The sequence below is a fragment of the Polypterus senegalus genome, chromosome 16 (assembly GCF_016835505.1).
Source record: "Polypterus senegalus isolate Bchr_013 chromosome 16, ASM1683550v1, whole genome shotgun sequence".
In the NCBI taxonomy this organism is placed as follows: Eukaryota; Metazoa; Chordata; class Cladistia; order Polypteriformes; family Polypteridae; genus Polypterus; species Polypterus senegalus.
Window position 1 is genome coordinate 610,949 of NC_053169.1, and position 23,725 is coordinate 634,673.

At 36.3% G+C, this 23,725-nt stretch overlaps 1 protein-coding gene across 2 annotated transcripts in view; it reads left to right on the top strand.

Moving 5' to 3' along the window:
* The first annotated feature begins 266 nt into the window (after window positions 1-266).
* Window positions 267-23,725, top strand: part of ints8 (integrator complex subunit 8) — a 45,791-nt gene continuing 22,332 nt past the window's right edge. Inside the window, exons 1-14 of one of the 2 annotated variants that reach the window (XM_039737826.1) lie at window positions 267-417; window positions 8,354-8,487; window positions 8,599-8,773; window positions 9,045-9,185; window positions 9,664-9,735; window positions 9,832-9,883; window positions 12,352-12,534; window positions 13,091-13,198; window positions 13,555-13,710; window positions 14,438-14,538; window positions 15,316-15,457; window positions 15,797-15,867; window positions 19,662-19,837; window positions 23,362-23,492. In XM_039737826.1, the coding sequence (XP_039593760.1) occupies window positions 8,358-8,487; window positions 8,599-8,773; window positions 9,045-9,185; window positions 9,664-9,735; window positions 9,832-9,883; window positions 12,352-12,534; window positions 13,091-13,198; window positions 13,555-13,710; window positions 14,438-14,538; window positions 15,316-15,457; window positions 15,797-15,867; window positions 19,662-19,837; window positions 23,362-23,492 (1,638 nt within the window). In that variant the 5' untranslated portion in view covers window positions 267-417; window positions 8,354-8,357. Of the gene's footprint in view, window positions 418-7,709; window positions 7,837-8,353; window positions 8,488-8,598; window positions 8,774-9,044; window positions 9,186-9,663; window positions 9,736-9,831; window positions 9,884-12,351; window positions 12,535-13,090; window positions 13,199-13,554; window positions 13,711-14,437; window positions 14,539-15,315; window positions 15,458-15,796; window positions 15,868-19,661; window positions 19,838-23,361; window positions 23,493-23,725 lie in introns of those variants that run through there. The other variant, XM_039737827.1, reaches the window with a different exon arrangement.

The following is a 23,725-nucleotide window of genomic DNA, read 5'->3' on the forward strand; positions in this document are numbered from 1 at the left end:
CAAAATTGCGCAGCCTGACGTCCCATGACGCGCGCATAATAATACGAAATTGGAGGTTACTTCCGGGATTTCAGCCAATTACAGGAAGCGATAGCAAAGTGACCCGGATGTTCTACTTCTCATTCAGCATCAGTATGTAAAAGAAAAGGAAGTGTGTTTTTTTTGTTGTTGGTGTTTAATAATAATAATAATAATAATAAATTTTATTTAATAGGCGCCTTTCTTAGCACTCAAGGTCACCTTACAATGAAATTAAACAACATTAGTAAAATAAAAACAAAGAGAATAATAAATTAAAAAAGCAATAATTAGCAAACAGACAAAAATAACAAAATTAACTTGCAAGGTGCTTTGTGCAAAAGGCTTTATTTCCCCTTTATGGGCGAGTTTTCCTAAATAACAAGTACACATCACAAGGTAAGCCCTTATGTTCGATAACGTGAGAAAGGTAAATGTGTTTTTGAATGTGTAAAGTTGTAGCGACTCGATAGTTCAATTGGCAATAAGGAGTTTAAAACCGTTTGTTGTGACGAGAGTGTTCGGGAGTGAAAAGGGGCGGCATGTGATCTGTTTGAAAAGCTGGTAGATAAATCAGTAATATTCGTTCAAGTGTTGCATGTCATTTTACAGAATGGTGTTGTACAGCTTCTTGCAAGCTTAGAACCGAAGTATTAAAAATGAATGATGGTGTGCAGAAATGAAAAAGATGTTTTGCAGATTTCAGTGGGTTCATTGTTAAAAATATGCTGCTGTTTTTATTCCTTAGGAAGCAATATGATTATGTGTGTACCTCACTAACCAATATATCATCAGTATTTGTGCTTTTGCAAATTTAGTACGGAACTGACGTCAGCTAGTAAAAACTGATTATTTGTTTGACAGCCAGCTCCTTCGAAGCCCACTTAGTGTTCTGTTAACCCCCGAATAAACGAACCAAAAGCGGTGATTTTTTTTTCCCCCAACAACAAAATGTTATGTGTTACAGAGATATAAACACCACGACCTCAACTCAATCGCAGTAAGAAAGGCATGTCTAGTGGCCACTGCGGTACTGATGCCGAGTCGGTATACGTGCTCCGTCTCCGTACATAGGCGCTGTTCCAGCAGATGACGAAAGATGTGGTTTGTCATATTTTTTATTGTCTGTTTCTTGCGCATGAGAGGGTAGAATGGCAGTGCCGGACCCGCACGATCGGCGCGCCCCTTGTGTTACTGTAGGCTACCACAGTACATTGACAGCTGCTGGTTTGTGAACAGTGCTAGGACTTGGCACCGTACCTTGCCCGTGCACTGTATCCACGACAGTCCTACCCTGTAACCCGTGAGACTTTCGTCAGTACTTATTATTTCAGGATCAGGGACATATACCTTCTGCATAGATGTACATTCCATAGTTTGTACAGTTTTGGTGCTGGGTGACTGGCTTCATCATTGTCATCTTTATTAGTGAAATGTAGGTATTTCATAATGAGTGAAAAATAACAGGCAGTATGTGAATCAGTACCACCTCTAGACTGGTTTACCCTCTATGCCCCGTAGTGTAAGGTGACTGAAAAACACACAAAGTCGCCAACAACTGTGACATCCTAATGGTTTACTGTGACTTTTCATGCACTGCTCAGCATGGTGGTCTGCTTCAACAACTTTTCTCCAGCAGACCATCATTAACATATCGTAAGTAGTCCAGATTAGGGGTGGGCAAAGTCAGTTCTGGAGTGCCGCAATGGCTGCAGGATTTTGTTGAAACAGTCAGCCAAGTCAAATTGGGGAGCAGTGTGTTGCCGCACCTGCCACATGACAAAACAGCTTGGGATCCTAATTGACAGCCCCCACCCCAGGTAGACACACAGTCCAGTCCCACCCTCCGGAAATGACTCGCTATCTGCCACAGTCAGGTGTTAAGTGGGTGTCCCCATGCCCTGGCCCAGCCACTCGGGTCCCCAACAGTTGCTTAATTAGAAAACAGTCCTTGCCAATAATTACATTTCATGGCCTGTTAGTGCATTCTCATATCCTAGATATTTTTTTTTTCCTTTCTAAGGATATCATGCAAATAATTTTAAAGACTAAAACGGATGAGTAATTCTCAGTCCTTCACTTTTTTCTCTTCACTTTCATTTCAGGTATTTAATTAAACCAAATAGTGCATGATAAACACACATGGGTGTAAATGGAAACAAGCTAAATGGAGAAATGTTGGTGTCATTTGTCTCTTATTGTTAATAAGGAGAAATTAAAAACCGAGAATACGGCTGTTTAAAATAAGCAAATAAGTGTTCAAAATCTTAACGAGCGAGACAACTAAATTGAAGCAGAAATGGTACTTGAGCAGTAAGTGCTTCTTATTGACGAATTGGGTTTTAGCAAAAACCTGCAGCCACTGCGGCCCTCCAGGAGCGACTTTGCCCACCCGTCGTCTAGATAATCATGATCAACAGATATCTTTAGACCAAGTGTATCTGTAATTGGGCAACAAGGATGTGCAGGATTGTCCACAGTAGTATGATGCCAGCACCAAACGTAAACATCACTGAAACTCGGCAGGTTGGAATCTGCCAAACAGGTGTCAGTTTCACTTTGTGTGAAGATGGCTGATGACCAATTCACATTGTCTTCACTGTTGGTTGAGTCGAGCAATGGTTCAGTTTCAGTTTTGTCCTCAAACTGTCTTCAAGGCTTCTCATTTCTCATTGTGTTTTTGGTTGAAGGCTACACTCCACTCATTAATGTTAATTAAGTACAAAATTATAAAATAGCAGAACACACAGAAATATTCCTAATTTTTTACAGCATAATGTTATTTCATTTACTAGATTGCAGCAGCATACCGTCACAAGTGTTATTCGGGCTTAATTCTGTAAAGTGAATCATTACATGTCACCCCGAGTCTGTCTCAAGCTTGTCCGTATTTACGTATATTCCGATCCCAAGTCACGCTCGGGATTAAGAATCAGAATATCTTTATTGTCATTGTAACAAATACAGCGAAATTAGCTGCAGTCCCTGCGGTGTCAAAATATAAATAAATACAACAACAACATTTATTTCTATAGCACATTTTCATACAAAAAGTAGCTCAAAGTGCTTTACATAATGAAGAATAGAAAAATAAAAGACACAATAAGAAAATAAAATAAGTCAACATTAATTAACATAGAATAAGAGTAAGGTCCAATGGCCAGGGGGGACAGAAAAAAAAAAAAAAACTGCAGACGGCTGGAGAAAAAAAAAAATAAAATCTGTAGGGATTGCAGACCATGAGACCACCCAGTCCCCTCTGGGCATTCTACCTAACATAAATGAAACAGACCTCTTTGGATTTAGGGTTCTCACGGAAGGGCTTGATGATGATGATGGTCACGTGGACTTCTGGCTTTTAATCCATCCATCATTGTTGGAGCATCATGAAGCTTTGAGTAGCCACCACAAAGAAACCGGAAAAAGAAACAGAAGAGAGAGTTGGGGTCAGTACGGATTTTAGAGCCACCATGAATAGTTATTGTGATGAATTGAACATACAGAGTATCAGGATTAAGTTAAATTAAGTTAAATTGAAGTTATAAAAAGGCCATGTTAAAGTAATGTGTTTTCAGCAGTGTTTTAAAGTGCTCTACTGTATCAGCCTGGCGAATTCCTATTGGCAGGCTATTCCAGATTTTAGGTGCATAACAGCAGAAGGCCGTCTCACCACTTCTTTTAAGTTTTGTTCTTGGAATTCTAAGGAGACACTCATTTGAGGATCTGAGGTTACGATTTGGAATATAAGGTGTCAGACATTCCGATATATAAGATGGAGCAGATTATTTAAGGCTTTATAAACCATAAGCAGAATTTTAAAGTCAATCCTGAATGACACAGGTAACCACTGTTGTGACATCAAAACTAGAGAGATGTGCTCGGATTTTCTTTTCCTGGTTAGGATTCTAGCAGCTGCATTCTGCACTCGTTGCAAGTGATTTATGTCTTTTTTGGGTAGTCCTGAGAGGAGTGCGTTACAGTAATCTAGTCGACTGAAAACAAACGCGTGAACTAATTTCTCAGCATCTTTCAATGATATAAGAGGTCTAACTTTAGCTATGTTTCTTAAGTGAAAAAATGCTGTCCTAGTGATCTGATTAATATGCGATTTAAAATTCAGATTACAGTCAACAGTTACCCCTAAGCTTTTTACCTCCATCTTGACTTTTAATTCTAATGTATCCAGTTTATTTCTAATAGCCTCATTGTACCCATTATTGCCAAAATATAATTACAAAAGGATAAGAAGAAATAAAGTAGAACACAAACATTCAACATAAGACCTTAATTGCACATGGAACACTATTGCACTTCTGCATTGGAGGTGATTAGGTGGCATTCTGTGCCCTGATAGCAACAGGGTAGAAACTGTTGTTCAGTCTATTAGTCTCTGTTTTGATGCTCCTGTATCTTTTGCCTGATGGCCACAGTTGGAACCTGCCATGACCGAGGTGTGAGGAGTCTTTTAAGATGTTTTCCGCTTTCCTGAGGCAGCGAGAGCTGTGCACTTCATCCAGAGAGGGTAAAGAGCAGCCGATGATCTGCTGGGCAGTCTTTATGATCCGCTGAAGTGTTTTCCTCTGTGCTGTTGTGCAGCTGGAAAACCCCACGCAGAGGCAGTAGCACAGGATACTCTCAATAGAGCAGCAATAGAAGGACACCAGCAGTTTTTGGGGGATGTTATTTTTACTGAGGGCTCTCAGGACATTAAGTCTCTGCTGAGCCGCCTTCGCCAGCTCAGCTGTGTTCACACCCCAGGACAGGTCTTCCATGATGTGGACTTCCAGGAAGTGGAAGTCTGACACCCTCTCCTCACACTTAAAAACCATGGAGATTAAACAGCTTTTTCGTAGTTAACAATAAAATAAACTTTTCTGCAAGGTGTACTGTATGTAAACTTGCATCATTATAATCGGAGAAGTATTTTAAAACACAGATATTCCACATTTTAAAAATGCACAGGTAGAAATAGATATAATAGGTCACATCCTCATTTTAGCAATTTTGTGACCAGATTGGTTTCTTTGTTATTGTTTATTATCTATGTATTTGTTTGTTTTTTGTTTGAGTTTTGCTGTGTTCAATGTGGGTGTACTGATCTAATTCACTGGTGAACTTAGCGCACGCCTGTATTTAATGCATAGAACAGTCCATTAAATTAAAAATCCATTGCACTGCACACCAAAGGGAATGTGTGTTGAATGAAAACTGTGAAAGTAAGGTGGATCAACATGATGTGACCCATTTTTACCCATGCAGAGCCTTAATATGGAGTATTTGTGTGTTTTTGTTTATACAAACCGGATTCCAAAAAAGTTGGGACACTATACAAATCGTGAATAAAAACTAAATGCAATGATGTGGAGGTGCCAACTTCTAATATTTTATTCAGAATAGAACATAAATCACAGAACAAAAGTTTAAACTGAGAAAATGTATCATTTTAAGGGAAAAATATGTTGATTCAGAATTTCATGGTGTCAACAAATCCCAAAAAAGTTGGGACAAGGCCATTTTCACCACTATGTGGCATCTCCCCTTCTTCTTACAACACTCAACAGACGTCTGGGGACCGAGGAGACCAGTTTCTCAAGTTTAGAAATAGGAATGCTCTCCCATTCTTGTCTAATACAGGCCTCTAACTGTTCAATCATCTTGGGCCTTCTTTGTCGCACCTTCCTCTTTATGATGCGCCAAATGTTCTCTATAGGTGAAAGATCTGGACTGCAGACTGGCCATTTCAGTACCCGGATCCTTCTCCACGCAGCCATGATGTTGTGATTGATGCAGAATGTGGTCTGGCATTATCTTGTTGAAAAATGCAGGGTCTTCCCTGAAAGAGATGACGCCTGGATGGGAGCATATGTTGTTCTAGAACCTGAATATATTTTTCTGCATTGATGGTGCCTTTCCAGACATGCAAGCTGCCCATGCCACACGCACTCATGCAACCCCATACCATCAGAGATGCAGGCTTCTGAACTGAGCGTTGATAACAACTTGGGTTGTCCTTGTCCTCTTTGGTCCGGATGACATGGCGTCCCAGATTTCCAAAAGAACTTTGAATCGTGACTCGCCTGACCACAGAACAGTCTTCCATTTTGCCACACTCCATTTTAAATGATCCCTGGCCCAGTGACAACACCTGAGCTTGTGGATCTTGCTTAGAAATGGCTTCTTCTTTGCACTGTAGAGTTTCAGCTGGCAACGGCGGATGGCACGGTGGATTGTGTTCACTGACAATGGTTTCTGGAAGTATTCCTGAGCCCATTCTGTGATTTCCTTTACAGTAGCATTCCTGTTTGTGGTGCAGTGTCGTTTAAGGGCCCGGAGATCACGGGCATCCAGTATGGTTTTACGGCCTTGACCCTTACGCACAGAGATTGTTCCAGATTCTCTGAATCTTCGGATGATGTTATGCACAGTTGATGATGATAGATGCAAAGTCTTTGCAATTTTTCGCTGGGTAACACCTTTCTGATATTGCTCCACTATCTTTCTGCGCAACATTGTGGGAATTGGTGATCCTCTACCCATCTTGGCTTCTGAGAGACACTGCCACTCTGAGAAGCTCTTTTTATACCCAATCATGTTGCCAATTGACCTAATTAGTGTTTATTGGTCTTCCAGCTCTTCGTTATGCTCAAATTTACTTTTTCCAGCCTCTTATTGCTACTTGTCCCAACTTTTTTGGGATTTGTTGACACCGTGAAATTTTGAATCAACATATTTTTCCTTTAAAATGATACATTTACTTGGATTAAACGTTTGATCTGTCATCTACGTTCTATTACAAATAAAATATTGACATTTGCCATCTCCACATCATTGCATTCAGTTTTTATTCACAATTTGTTTAGTGTCCCAACTTTTTTGGAATCCGGTTTGTATATTAATAATTATTTGCTTTCCTTCTAGTCACCCTAAATAAATTCCAGTGATGGTTGTCCTTCTGGAACAGGGGTTCTCAACGTCCCCCTGTGGCTGTGGGTTTTTGTTCCAATCAGCTTCTGTTTTTAATTGGAATCCTGGGCTAATTAAGTGAACTGTTATTTCCCAGATTATGTGTTTTGGGAACACTATAAAAATGAGAAAACTTAGTTTGGTTAAAAATATATGTATATGTATATATGTATGTATGTATATATATATATATATATATATATATATATATATATATATATATATATATATATATATATATAAATGTACTAGGCACTTTATATAGGAATGATGTTGTTTTTTTTTTTTGTTTTTAGCAATATATCCATCTTGATTTTCATTCTACTTTTCCAGGTGTTCTAATTGTTTAATTAATACATTATTTACTAATTAGTTAGTCTGATGCTAAAATTGTTGCAGCCTTTCATGATTCAGTGTCGTTTACCTGGGTGTCTGCTCTGCTCGTTTTTAAGTGTCATTAATAAAGAATAATACAATGAAGGAAGAAAACTGCACAGAGAAAGGGTGAAATATAATGAAAGCAACAAAAGAGAGTTAAGCATTTACATCTATAGCAAAAGCAGAAATATTTCTAAATGTAAAAATCATGCCTCTGTGCTTTGTTAATGTAGATTAAGCGAAGAGAAAAAAATTACCAGCTAATTAATTGAGATCAGTTGTCACTGATTATAAATCTGGTTGGAACAAAAACCTGAAGCCACAGTAGGTCCCCAGGACCGACTTTGAGAACCTCCTGTTCTAGAGGCTTCTCCCATCTCCACATAGGTTCTTTGGAGATCAGCTAGCATGACCATTGAGTTCTTGGTCATCTCTCTCACCATAGCTCTTCTCTCCCAAATTTCTCGGTGTGGTCTGGTAAGAGTCAGGGTCATTCTAAACGTCTTCCATTTAAGAAGTATGGAGGCCAACTTTGCCCTTAGCAATTTGTTTATATTAGTTTCAGAATATTCTGGGGTTTAAGAAGGACTGGAGAAAGTAAAATTATGCATTTAAAATGTGTTCAGTAGTTTTGCAATATGACGCACTGCTCAGCAAAGCACTTGAGATTCAATTACTGTATTAAGTGAAGAATTAGAAGGAAACAGGATGTAGTGGTTATTAAAATGGGGAAAGTGGCAGCATTTTGTTTTAACTTGTATCCTTATAGTAGCAATAAAAGTGATAGTAAGCATTTATAAAATCTAGAGTGAATCTGCACATAAGACCCATAGAATTTAATCCCAGATGCAGTTGTAGTGTAAGACAGGTGTATTGAGCATTTTAAAGTTTAGAAATTGGTGGGTGAGAATGATTTTCATCTTGATGGCCCTTTTTCCTCCCCTGTTTCACACAGCACCTTTATACTGTATATTATGTTTTTGCTATTCTACAGTAAGATGAGTGCTGAAGCAGCAGACCGTGAAGCTGTGACTTGCAGCCGACCCTGCACACCTACACAGACATCATGGTTTGAATTTCTCTTGGACGATTCCCTCCTAGAACGTCACCTACAAAACCTATGTCCTGGTAAGATGTTTACACAATAAGCAAAGAGTGTTTTATATTTTAACTGCCATACTTTTTTCCCCCAAATATTTCATTTGTTGATTTGGTTTTCTATTTTGTGTAATTTTCCAGATCCTGCACCTGTGCCACTCATCATTCAGTTTCTGGAGCAAGCTTCAAAACCCACAGTGAATGAACAGAACCAAGTTCAGCCTCCAGCAGATAACAAGAGAAACAGGACGCTCAAGCTTCTTGCTCTCAAAGTGGCTGCTCATTTGAAGTGGGACTTGGATGCTTTAGAAAAAGGGTGTGATTATTATTATTTTATCAAAAATATGACAAGAAAAAGTACTTAAATTTCCATTTGTCTATTATTTTTTTTTTTTTATAAATCCACAGTCCATTATTTTTTATGTATTGTCAGGTCACTGCATTGTTTGAGTATGTCTACAACATTAAAAGCAACACATTATCATTAGAATGGTTTAGAAGAAGGTTTTAATATATTTTAGTTATGGTATAAAATTAATACAGCATCATGTTTCAAGATGTGTCTTAACATTAGTTTTGCCTTTCAGTTTGTCAATTCCAGTTCTCAATATGCTTTTGAATGAACTGCTGTGCGTTAGTAAAGTACCACCAGGAGTTAAACATGTGGACCTCGATCTCTCAACATTACCTCCAACTACCACTATGGCTGTTCTTGTGTACAATCGATGGTAAGATCTTAATATTAAATTTCCTCTTAAATGATTTATGGTTCCTCCACAAACCAGAACTAAATAAAGCTGGGTTGTTAATGTTATATTTTATTTTCATTTATTGTTTACTTACTCTGTGACCCTGCTGTGGATAAGCGGTTTTGGAAGATGGATTGAAGGATGTTTTACTTACTTGTGCATTTTGTACATTATAGGCTGTTGAGTAGAAATTGTTACCTTCAACATTGTTTCTTCAGTCTAATCCTGTAAAAAATTACTTACATGCACAGTAATGAGTAGATACAATATACTGTATATCATGTGGAATTAATCTGTAATGTTATTATAGACACTATTTTTAATAGAGCAGAAGAGCAACCATCCATCCTGGTACTTAGAATTGTTATATTATTACAGATATCAGATTTTTAAGAAAAGGTTGAAATTTGCTGGCGTACATTCTTATTTTATTAAAAATATTTTTATTCTCTCTCAGGGCTATTCGAACAGCAGTTAAAAGCAGTTTCCCAATAAAGCAAGCAAAACCCGGACCACATCAGCTGAACATGTATGTTGTGTCTAATATTAAAAATGTTAATGCCATTCTTCTTTGTACATACTGATTGATCTTCATTTAAACATATTTTTGATGCACGTTATTTAGGCTGAACCATGTACAGCAGGAAAAGGAATTAACAGAAAACATTTTAAAAGTGGTGAGTAGAATTTAATTATTTCATCAAATATCTATTTTTTTATGAATGATGACAAATGGCACTTTTCAGTTTGAAGTGAAGAAACACTATTTTTGAGAGAGAAATATTTTTACAATTAATTATTAAGCCATGTAAAATGTATAACTTACATGTATAATTAATTATTTTAAATATAATTATTACTTACAAAAAGTTAGCGCTTGGTAGTTTTTTTTCCCTGTTCTAATCCTCTGAAGGTATTTCTTTGTGGAATAATCAACATAAGTCTGCTATTGCAGATTTGATCCACTTCTGTCTGAGTGATATCCAGGTGGATGGCTCCCCATGTTCATCAGAGACCATTAGATGTTCTATTTTACTATTTGCTTGCCGGTTACTGGGTCAAGACAATGAATGGTGTGATAGATCTTCTTTTAAATAAGAGTCTTCACAAAGCATAAATGTTTGGGGGACCGTCCCCGTATAATATCCAAAGAACAAAGAAAGATAAAAACGCGTTGTATAGGATCAAAAACAATAAGTATTTGACAATCATTTATGTCAAGATGGCGTTTTTATACAGAGACAAAACAAAATGGAAACTGGAAGTGAGTTGGCAGGAGATGACGTCGAAGCTGTGGGATGGAAGCGACGTCATCAGTGATGGACTGGAAGTGATGTGGCATGGGGAGTGATGTCATTGGGAGGAGCCGGAAGATACGTCATCTGGGTTGGATGGATGTGACGTTTTAGGCTGCTATCTTTAGAGTCCGTCTGTGTATGTTTACTTCTCTTCTTTTTTTCTGACAAGAAGAAAGAGAGAGGCATCGTTACCGTATATCCACCCTTTGTCTCGCGATGTTTCACTCACCTTTGAGCTTACCGACTGTCTCCTAAGCGCACGTGTGTGACAATGGGCCTACCAAACCTTCTGTAAAATCCATTTAAACAGCAACCTTCTCTCTTCTAGAGAATTAAATTGTATTTTTCTAACCTTGTAAATATAAATTCCTGGCTATTTTTTGAATGAATAAGTAGAGGAGAAAAAATACCATTAGAAAGCAAAAAGTGTGTAGCAGATACTTAATTTTGGGTTGTTTCCACCTCAACTATCGTTAAGAAAATACGAAATTTGACGAACAAGAGGAAACCATTCAGTCCATCAGTCTCATTTTTTTAGCTAATAACTAAGCTTTCCCAATATGTCATCCAGATACTTCCTAAAGGTTGTTAAGGTCTTTGCTTCAACTCTCGCTAGTTTGTTCCCAACTCTGACAACTCTTTGTGTAAAGAACTGCTTCCTTGTCTCAGTAACAAATAACGTCGTCAGGAACAAGGAGACTGACATTTTTCATCTCAAAATACACTTCATATTATGAGCATGAAAAATACCTATGCCAGAAAAAGAAACACATTTTTAAAATCAACAGTTTTATTCAAAACAGCTGAATCCAAAATCTTGCAAAACAGTTTGCGTTAGAGAATTTCATTTTTGGGACCAACCCTTTAGATCAGTTACAGTGCAATATTATTTATGAAGTGAAACAACAGTGGAGTTGATTTTACATGTCATATAGAGGAGGATAAATGAGCCCTCATTACTTTTGTTCTTTTTTCATGAATGTTTCAAATGAATAATTGGTTCCAGTTGAATTAAACACCTGTTAACAAGAAAATTAACATAATTTTTAATTTGAAATATAAAACGTTTTCTAAGGGCTTTAAGTAAATTGCACTGATTTTAATTTATTTTTTTACAGAACTCTTGAGTATTTTTTTTTTTTTTGTTCTTCTTGATGAATTATTAGATGCACTGCTTTTAATGCACATGCTCCAGCTTATAGGATAATAAACTCTGTTTACAGTCTGCTCCAGTAAAAATAATCCCAAGAACTAACGTGACAGCCAGTTTTAAACTAGTAGTATAATTACATCTGCTGGGTATAATTACCCAGCAGAAAGCTTGTATTTGACAGATTTTAAACTATCAAGGATAACTGTTTATTCCTGAAAGTGCTTATTAAACAATGATCTCGCTGCCCTTGCATAACTTACAGTTGTTCTGTTCTTCCATTATTGTGCTAATAATTGAAAATAGGTTGTCGGCAACATTTTATTGTGTTTTATATCGCACTTCTAATTAAGTTTGTATATTTCCTAGTGTTGTTATTATTTAAATTATTGTTGTATTTTTTTCCTGAGATGATGATAAATGATATTCACTATAGATGCAAAAAAATGACATGTAGTATGACAGTCTTAATGCATGATAGAAAAGCGCTGGATCTGCTGAAGCTGAAACTTAAAAGGTGAAAGTAGGACTACTACAACAACTATTACTTTATCATATATAAGTTTCAAGTGATGGCAATTACAAGTATTTTGTTTAGATTAAGGCGATGGTGAACACATGCTTTCTTTTATTGATGAGACCTGCTGAATAACTGCAATTGATTACTTTCAAAGAAACTGATTTTTGCTTTTTATAGCTTAAAGAGCAAGCAGATGACTCGATTGCTGTCCTAGAAGCCATCCTAGGAATGAAGAAGGATTTCTATGTTCACACAATGAGAACTCTGGATCTCCTGGCTGTAGATTCATGTACTTCAAATGGGGAGACTGAATGTTCAACTGCAGGGCTCAAAATAAGCAAAGATGAGCTGCATTGCCAGGTGTATTTTCTGTTACTAGCAAATGATTATTCTGAGAAAACGAGGGAATAGGTTTAAAATATAACAATTAGATTTTACCATGATCAATTTGTGAAAATTTTTAACAAATATATCATTAATGCACAACAGTGTGACCCACATTTTTTAACCATGGAAATTTGAACTTCTTGCTTTATTTATTTTAAGGAAATGATCCAGCATCCTGAGTTCAAGGCCATTAGACAGGTTTTCTGTGGGAAGTCTGTACATTCTCCAGGTTTGAGTGGGGTTTTCTCAGACTAGTACAGTTTTCTTCCTCCAGGTTAAGTGAATTGGCGATTCCTAATTGGATCGGTAGCTTGAGTGTGGGTGGGTGTGAGTGAGTGAGCCTTATGATGGACTGGTACCCCATTCAGGGATATTTTGTACCATGTGCCTACTATTGTCGGCAATAGGCAAAGACCAACCCAATACCCACCCATTATATAAAGGAGGACTGATATTGCATTAGTTATCTAAGGCAGCGGACCCTTTTCATTTTTCAAACATTAAAAAAATATTTTGTTTTTTACTGTAGGTTTCATATGATCTGGGCACAGTCTTCTTTCAGCAGGGCTGTTCAAATTCCTCGTGTTATGAAAAGGCCAGGGAACATTTCTTAAAAACAAGAGAATTGCTTGCTAAGGTATTTGATAATCACTGTATTACTTCATGAATTAAATAAAATGTACTGTATAGCATTGTTTAACCAATTAGAAAGAGTAAAATATACACACGGTAAATGATAAGCACCGTCTTTTACATTTCTTTGCTGAATAAGCAGGTTAATAAATACTGGAGTGATTAAATTTTATTTTTTTAGGGATATTCCTATAGCCTAGATGAGCCAAGTTATGGTACATACACTAAAACACATCTTAGTAAAGATTCAGTAAGTAGGGTATAATTGAGCCTTTAGCTTAGTTGTTTTGCAATTTTTGTGTTTGTTAGTCAAAAAGTGTGAAATATATGATTTTTTTTTCCCTGTGTTCTTTGTTTCAGCTTGGTGCAAGAGCAGTGCATTGTAAGATTGATGAAAGCAGGTTAGCTGGATACTGCCAAGCATGTGGGGTTTTGACTGGATTATCCAAGGGTGATGATGGGCAATCTGTGATATATGGCAAGATACACGGCTTAGTCAAATCGGGAGAATATAAGGTAAAGAATGCTAAATAGTGATGTTGTTTATAGTTTTCTGTAAGTTTATGTGTCATGTAGGTCCCATTCACAATTAAGTTATTTTGTACAATGATTAGAGTAAACATTTTGAATATGAAATGTGTAACAAATGTGGGTGCTGCACTATATGTAGCAGCAGAGGAAAAGTACAATAAAGATATAACACACATGCTTAAATAATCTGGAGAAGGCATTTACTTTCTAAAGCGCATGCCTATTTCCCCATGGGATTAATAAAGTGTCCTATCTATCTATCTATCCATCCATCTTGAAAGTTCAGGTACAACCTTTTTCAAACTCCTGGTTAGACAAACAGTTTTTCACCTTAAAAAGAAATCACCTGCTCCATACACGTCTCTTTGTTGTCAATTTAACATTTTTGCCTCCAGTTTTAATGACAAGAGGTGTGTGCTATCTGTAATTTAAGCAATACCTATAAAGCAGTTTCTGTGCACTCCACCAGAAAACTGCCATTTGACAATTGTTTCAATTCCATCTGCACCAAATATCAGTTTTATGCTGCTGCCAGTCTTATAACTCCGCTAATTATATTTGTATGGCTGTTCCCTTTCCTGTATGAGAAATTGTTATGCTTATATCAGCCATTTTTATTATTTAAATGTTTTTAAGATTCTTTTGATTCTTTTTATTTTGTGGTGTATTTGAAATATTACTTTTTCTTTATTCTTTTTTTTTTCTTTACCAGGGAATAGTTGACATATTTTTAGAGGACAATGTAACCTTGAGTTTACCAAATCATTTTAGACAATCTATTCTAAGAGAATTCTTTCAGAAAGCACAGCAAGGGTAAGTACAATTCCACACCCTTCCTGCAAATCGGTCAACAATTTTATGCAAGAAAATACAGTAGTATGGCTGGGAACATTGCCCATTAAATAAACAGCATGGTGGAGCAACAGTTTTGTTTTCAAACAAAAACAGTAGTGTGGACGTAGTCTTGCATTCATTGCTTCCAGGTTAGCCTCCAGCGCCTGTTTAGAAGTTCTGGAATAAGTTAATTAAGTGTAAAGATAAGGAGATAAAGCAAGACACAGGACTATTTATTTAGCCCAGAGGCCAGAAATTGAAAATTAAATCTATACAGAAATTTGCTGTATGGACCTTCTGTGTTTTGAGGCTATTCTAAGACCTAATAGGCATTCATAGCCAGGAATGTGATGGCTTTTGTCTTCCCCTGTTATGCCGTCCCATTAAACTCCAGGATGACGAGAGCTTTTAGAACAAACATAATAGATATGGAAAAGAGTATAGAAGTTTGACCACAAACCATTAACATTTTAGTAGCAAATGGTTTTTAAAATATATATGCTGTGTTTTCTTGATTAGGTAATGTAAAGGTATTTAAATAATGAAGCCCAGTGCTGTCAATCAATAAAGATAAAGCCCGACACATTTCTTTTTTGTCTACTTTTGGAAATCTGAAAGTACTGCATAGGTAACTTTATAGTACTAGCTGATATTAGTGTGGGAATGATATTCACTGTATGGGCAACTAGATCAAACATTAGATGAATAATTCATATCCTTATTTTGTGTACTTGCTGTCTTTATATTTTTGTTCAGGAATAAAACTCTAGATGAAGTGTGTTATAAAATCTGTATATGTAATGGAGTGCGTGATGTCCTGGAGGGTGAAGTAATTAGTCTTCGATTTCGGCAGCTTCTGCTGAAACCAACAAAAGAAAAACTTGACTTTCTGCTTGAGGTAAGACTTTGCAACTAGAGAGTATAGTCATTAGGTATAAGCAATTCAGCAGCTTTTTATTAAACTGTATTTTTTAAGGCTTTATGACCTTAATCACAAGGTTATGCATAGCGAATTTAAATTTTGGAGCTTGACTTGCAATGCTGAGCATAGGGCTCCAAACATTCAGTTTGTATCAGTTAAATCGTTCATGAACTTAATGTTTTCTTAAAAAGATTATTTGATAGCTTCTTTATTTTGTAAGTGTTCAGGATTAAAGGGGTGATCAGTTTTTGAAGAGACATTTACATAAAGCTGTTTATTCTGAATTTCAAAAAGATTTAAAATGTATGTTTGCAGGTTTGCACAAGATCACTGCCTAAGGAGAAAGCTTCAGAAAGCATGAAAAAGAAAATGACTTCTTTTTTAAAGTAGGTGTTAATTCGTTTCATTCCTCTGTCAGTTTTATATTTTTTTCATTTCGGGGAAGAGTAAACCTGTAACCCTTGCATTAAGATCAGCTCTTGAAAAGTACAAATGGTGATAAAAAAAAACCTATGCTACAATTATCATAACTTCAAGATTTAGATTTTTTTCCTTTCTTTCTGCTGAATTATTAAAACCCCAGTAACCGCTCTCTGCACAATAACACCTGCTGCTTCGTGAGCAGCTCTTCTTCTCTCCACCCTAGCGGCCCGCTTCTTCTCTTCTTTCGTTGGCATCTTAAAACTGATTAAGTCAGTTTTTGTGTTGCAATTACTTAGTACGTTTTCTTTAATTTTTCACTTGAGCTGGCACTTAAGTCTTCCATCTGCCTCAAGAATGATTTAAGATATGGAGAGGTAGAGGAAGTGACTGTGAAGGTGGTAGGGATGAGAACGGCGCCCATATGCATGCGCCGCATGGCCACCCTGCTGCCGAGAGTTGATTCTACAATAAAATATAATAAAAATAAAAAGAGCAATAATTCCAAAACTTCACTTTTAATATAAAGCTGTAGTGCAGAGTTTCAGCGTAGTATATGTGTACCAAATTTCAGGCTACAGGTTATTTAATTTGGTTGACCTTTGACCTTGGAGGTCAACCGTCACCTCGAACGCGGATAGTAGTGGTCACTTAGTATATGTGTACCAAATTTCAGGTCAAACGGTTTGCGAGCTACAGGTGATTTAAAATCCTGGACAGACAAACGGACAGCGACAATAGCATATTTATAAGAAAGATCTGGTCACAGAAAAGGGGTTAAGAATGCCTCTTCTAGATGCAAAATGATTTTGTGACGGTATTTTTTTGTTTTTTAAGGAAAGCTACCTCCATGTGTTTTCATACATTCTTGACAATTGCTCCTATTAAAATAATATTGGCCTTCGCAATTTACTATAAGTCTAAAGACTATGTCATATTAGAACACTTTTCCAGCGACATAATCTTTCTGAGTTGAAGGCACGCTTCTGTGAAGACCACTCCCATAGTCTGGCATACCCAGCGACTCACTCCCACTAGTCTCCAAACAGGTTTGATTTTTTTCTCTTTAGTTGTAGGGATGGGCTCTGTGTATGTGAGAGCTGACAACCGATTAATGCTTATCTTGTAGTACATTGCATCTAATGCAGTGACAAGGAATAAGGAATGTGGGTGTTTTGGACCTTACAAACAGAAGAGGTGCTCCTCAGTTTGATGTCTCATTGTTTATGTACCACAACAAAAAGGAAATATAGAAAGGAAAGGGCTGAGATTGCAGTTCAACTTCCCATATGCCTATTAAGACTTCACACAGCACCGACTCTGCCAGACAACATACTACCTGCTTGTCAGAGAAAAGGGCGAGCTCGACCGTGCTGATAAATTTGATGTGCCCAGTGATTTTCAGTCATTTAAACTGACCTGGTCCTGCGATGAAGTCAACAAATGAAATTTAACATACCCTACAACTAGCAGTCCTGTAAGGTGGGATTGGCTTTAAAAGATATTAGTTATAGACATGGAATAGTATGGCGGCAGTTGCCCCAGTACCCTTCCTCACAGTCCTTCTCATGAACTTCAGTCATCACAAGCTTAGCTTCTTCCTTTGTAGATGTGCATTTGGATGCTAATAAAGTGGAAATAAAAAATAGTCACTATTCCAAGAGGGTATATGTACTCTCTGAGCAGTAGCTCCATGACTATATGTTTATAATGTTTTATATCAGGGGTCCTCAATCACAGTCCTGGAGGGCTGCCGTGGCCACAGGTTTTCATTCCAACTAGTTTCCTAATTAGAAAGCAGTCCATGCTGATAATAAAACTTGGTATTGAACTATTTGACTTGAGCAGTTTTAATTGCACTGTAGCGTTTCCTTCTGTGAGAACATTATCCATGTGTTTTGTGGACCCAAATAGATTTAAACTTAATGGTCCTTCCAATTCCCCTCTCATTCATTTCTAAACATTTTTTATCACAGATACTTCATGGTACGCATGTTAGCTGGAGAGCTGCTGGTTTATTGGTTATCTGCATCTCATTATTGATGTCTGATTAAGACAGTGGTTCTCAAGCTGTGGGGGCCCAAAGATGTGAAAAAAAGAAAACAAGAATCGAAAATATGAAAAATACATCTATTGAAACCAAAACAAATGAACTTAAACTACATTCTGATACTAGAAAAATAAATATAGAGTTAGATAAATGTCGATTAAAGTTAAGTAGGTATAATAAAATATGCATCTATGATATATCATTAATAAAAAAGAACAAATTGGTATTAGTAGGCTCCTTTCAAAAAACATTAGGGGGGTCCGATAAAACCTGTTATGAAAACTTTGTTCGCAAATACTTAAAGGTTGAGAAATGCTGGATTAAGAAAATGGGTAACAATTAAAACTTAAATGCAGCTGCTAAAATCTAAACTAGGCAATTAAGGGTTCTGAATGGTAACAGGCAACAGGACTAAAATTTAAGCCCAAAAAATGTATTGCTTTAGTAGTAAATGAAAGGATTCTAATTAAGAAATTGGTTAAAGTGAAAACCAGCAGCCATAGCAGACCTCCAGGACTGTAATTGAGGACCTCTGATCTACAAAGTAACAAAAAGTTGTCATCGATGAATAAAGGCACTAACATGGCATAAAGTTAAAAACCAACTTTCATTATCAGCAAAGATTGAGTTCTAATTGGGACACTGGCTGGAATGAAAACTCATAGCCACTGCGGCCCTCCAGGACCATGATTGGGGACCCCTGTTTTATATGATCCATAATTTATAAAACCATTTTAATTCTACATCCCAAACCTAATTTATATGTATGGAACAAAAGGATCTTGTTACTGATGACACATCAGTGCACATTAGGAGTTGGAATTTCCAAGTACAGTATGATACTGCATTATTGTGACACCTGCATCATTATACAAAAATACAGTTTTTAGCAATATATTAAATAGTGTTATTTGATTTTATGATGCATTGCATTTTTTTACGTTTTTTGGTTTAACTGAAGTTAAAGATTAAATCGTACCTCTACACGTCAAAATGTCAGTCTTTGAAATTATTTGTGATTTCTGCATTAAGTATAAATAAACCTTCATCTGATTCTACTGGGTTTAGAGGAGAGAATTGCTGTGACATTCTGAAAATAAAATTGAACCTAAACTCTCAACTTAAGAAGTGGTCTGTCCAGGTTTATAGAAATGTTTTTAGCTCCTCCATTGCTTGTAGTGAGTCTTCTGTTGGGCTGCACTTAGTCATGAAACACATCATATAACAAATGATGCATCACAAGCATTTTCTGTTCCAAAAAGGTATAGGCGAAGTATTGCCATGTAAACATTTACTGGATTGATTTTGTTTTTCTCTGCCTGTAGTACAAGTACAGTATATTTCTAAAATGCCTGTCTTTAACTGTACATATTTTAAACGGGATTTGTTTTTCAGTCAATACACTTTCTTTTCTGCTGTAGAGAAAAGTCAAGCAAAATGACACTTTTTATTGGCTAACTAAAAGATTACAATTTTCTGCTAAAAAATTAATTTTCTTATGTAAGATACAGTATAAAGATATCGTGTAAATAAATGACATCTTTCTGCTAAGGAATCTTTTATAGTTTTAAAAATTATAAGTATTGCTGACTTAATTCATATATAGCATATGCCTTTTGATTAATTCATTTGCATTTTTCTTCTAAACTTCAATTTAAAATTTAGTTTAGTTCAAGCTTTAACTTATGTGCCTCTATACTTTAATCTCAGGAATCTTTGTCTCAGCCTCGAGGACCTCCAGCTTGTTTTCATGCTTTCTTCCCATGAGCTCTTCGTAACATTACTGAAAGATGAGGAAAGAGTAGCTCTTGTAAATCAGATGAGAAAACGGTCATCGGCCATCAATCTGTCAATGAAGCCTTTGACTTCCTTTTATGATATGCCAGGTTAGTAGCTCTTCAATACTGGAAAACTGTGGAATATCTTAAGAAGAAGAAAAAAGTAGTAGTACTCAAAACAGGATTTCAAAGAAATATATAGAATAGTTGGCCAAAGGTTCTCGACTGTATTCATTAATAGAACCCAATACATTTTTGTTTGACAGGACCTATCATTTATTGGATTGTTTGCTCCTACTGTTTGTCTGCATTCACATTTTTCCAGTACTGGGGTTTACATCTCTCCATGAGTTTTGGAAAAATGATTACCGTGTACATAGGTGTATTTAATATATGTGAACTTTTTTTTTTTTTATTCCCTTGTGTCAGTTAATTTGTTTCTTTAGATGCTGAACCCGCAATTACTGCCAATAAACAGGAATAATCTAATAGCCAGTTTGTAGTAATTAATTTTGCACCTTAAATATTTGTGTAATTATTTAATTCTGAAATGCATGATTTTTACTATTTACTTTCACTAAGCGTTGTGGGTGGAAAATGGTCTCACAAGAATTGTCTTGATTTTAACTATTACATCACATAAAGGGTTAAACAGCCTGTACAGCGAGAAACGGGCTATTCGTGAATAAACTAAACAGAACTGAGCATACCACTGTTTGCACTCTGCTGCTCCTGTTTGAAGTCGGCAGCCCCTGCTAATTCTGCTGCTCTCACTGGCACTGGCAGCTATTAAATTATAGTAGGCATGTAATGAAGCAGACCTTTGCATTTATTTACTACAATGTGGTCTGACTCATGTATACATTCTTCTTTTATGGATTTATTCACTCTGAAAGTTCAACTCTGCTTTCATAAGCTTATCAGAAAAGGTACTTTATGTATCTTGGCGCTCTGATATGCTACAGATTTAAATGAAATGAATATAAAAAGGCTTTGTGAAATCAAGGTTAACATTTTATGTTGGCTTTCATTCCTAGTGCTATTTTTGACACAACAAACCTCGAGTTGTACTTTTTAAATTCTTACTAAGGGGATTTTTAGATGGCTACAATAAAAGTAGAAAGTGGAAAATTACGTAAGTTTAATTAAGTTAGGAGTTTAGTTTAAAGCAGAAAATAAACCCAGCTGTGGTCTTTGGTTAACTGGGTTAAATAGTCAAGGTTCACCGAGGTTCTAAAAGTCAGATACTGTATTGATTAACAAACACAGTACATCAGTCTGATGCTAATAAAAAGAACAGAGACAGTTGTCTTCCTTTAAACACATAAAAGCAGTTATATAAATTTATATATACAGTGCCTTCAGAGAATATTCAGACCCTTCCGTTTTACCATTTTGTTATGTTGCAGCCTTAAACTAAAGTCATTTAAATATGTTTTTCCCCTGACATCAAGCAAAACTCAATACACCAGAATAACAAAATGAAAAATGGATTTTAGCAATTTGAGCTAATTTATTAAAAATAAAAAAAATGAAACTATCACATTGGTCACAGGTATTTAGACCCTTTGCATTGATACTTTGCTCAGGTGCATCCCATTTTATTGACACCTTGTCTGGATTCACCCTGTGGTCAATTCAGTTAATTAGCGTGATTAGAAACAACACACAGCTGTCTATAGAAAGTCCCACAGTTGCACAGAAGCCAGGCCTTGAGGTCAGAACAATTTCCTGCAGAGCTTACGGACAGGATTGTGTCAAGGCACAGATCTGGGGAAGGCTACAAAAACTTTCTGCAGCAATAAAGGTTCCCAAAAGCACATTGGCCTCTGTAATTTTTAAATGAAAGAAGTTTGTAATGACCATGATGCTTATTAGAGCTGACCCCCTAACCCCTAACTGAACAACTTAGGGGCCCAAATAAGCTATTGTGATAAAGATAGATATGATATATATATATATGATATGTTGTGATAAAAGTGGCAGTTAAATACACGCATGATTCTTTATACACCATTTTTAATTTTTGCATTATCTGGTGTTAAGTTCTTTTAATGACAGTTTTGTTTTACCATTCACTTACAATAGGAGTACATATGGCACATTGCATTAAGAGAAATAAAAGTGTAAACAATGGAAAAAAATTGGAGGAGAAAGTCAAGATATACAGTATTGTCTTGAATCTTATTTGCGACTTTTTATTGAAAATTCCGCAAATGGATTAAATAGAGACAATTCTGTGTGTGCACTGTGTTGAGCTAACTGAATTCATGATTGCTTCTGTCTTATAGCTGTGCATCATCAATATACATGTATCTATTGCAAAATAAATTTATGGCGGGTGCCACTTTTAACCCATCTAAATGGATTTGTAATTTGTTTTATTTAAAGTAATCCAGGAAAATCAAACATGACGGATAAATGTACCTCTTCAATTAAATATAATAAACATATACAGTGATCCCTTGCTATATCGCGCTTCGACTTTCACGGCTTCACTCCATCGCGGATTTTAAATGTAAGCACATCTAAATATATATCACGGATTTTTTGCTGGTTTGCGGATTTCTGTGGACAATGTGTCTTTTAATTTATGGTACATGCTTCCTCAGTTGGTTTGCCCAGTTGATTTCATACAAGGGACGCTATTGGCAGATGGCTGAGATGCTACCTAATCAGAGCACGGATTACATATTAAATAAAACTCCTCGATTATATACGATATTCTGCTTGATTGTTTGATTTTCTCGGTCTCTCTCACTCTCTCTGCCTGACAGAGGGGGTGTGAGCAGAGGGGCTGTTTGCACAGAGGCTGTTTGCCTAGAGGATACGGACGCTCCTCTACAAAATGCCACTTTATCGCGGTGCTTCGGCATTACTTAAAAGCACGTATCGATTTTTTTGATTGCTTGCTTTTATCTCGCACTCTCTCTCTGACATTCTCTGCTCCTGACGGCGCTCCATTGAAGAGAAGATATGTTTGCATTCTTTTAATTGTGAGAAAGACCTGTCATCTCTGTCTTGTCATGGAGCACAGTTTAAACGTTTGACTAAAGGGTGTTATTTCATGTCTAGAGGGCTCTAATAATGTTAACAGTGTGGGAGAGTTTATAAGGGCTTAAACTATATAAAAATAACCATACAAACATATGGTTTCTACTTTGTGGATTTTCATCAATCGGGGGGGGTTTGGGGCTTCTGGAACGCAACCCCCATGATCGAGGAGGGATTACTGTAAATTAATTTTAAATGAATTCACACTAACAGTAAGTATTCTGAAAATTACAAAAAGTATGAAAACATAGCACTATGTGGTGTATACCATATATTCTTAAAGATGCTATATTTGATCTTTAAGTGTGACAAATCCAGAATTGTTGTTTATCTCCTGTTTGCCAGTTTGAAAGTTTCTTCATTTTTTTTTTTTTGCAGCTGAGTTGTGTTGAGAGCAGTAGTGATGAGGTTGGAAACTTTCCATAAAAAAATAGCAACAATATTTTATATTTCTTTTAATTTCTGATTTAATCTATCAAACTGACAGATACTACAATCTTTAATAAGATAATTATTCAAACTTTTTTGTTTTTATGGTGTACATGTCTCATTTCTACACATTGCTTTTCTTTCCTCAGCAACAGCAAGTGTAAGCATAGGACAACTAGAGCATCAGCTGATCTTGTCTGTAGATTCGTGGAGGATACGTCAGATTTTGATTGAGTTGCATGGTATGACTGAACGACAGTTCTGGAAAGTTTCTAGTAAAGTAAGGAATTTTATTATTTTAATATTGATGGTTGACTCTTTTCACTCTTATCAACAATAAGTTCATTTTACATCCATGTTAATGTGGAAAATATCAACACCAATAAAGAGATTAGTTGTAAGCACATGTACATTTACTAATCGCACTGTTGGACTTTTCACACTATGTTGGTCTGCAACATGTTTTGTTTTTCATGTTGAAAACTGCGTCAGGGGGAAAACTACATTACACTT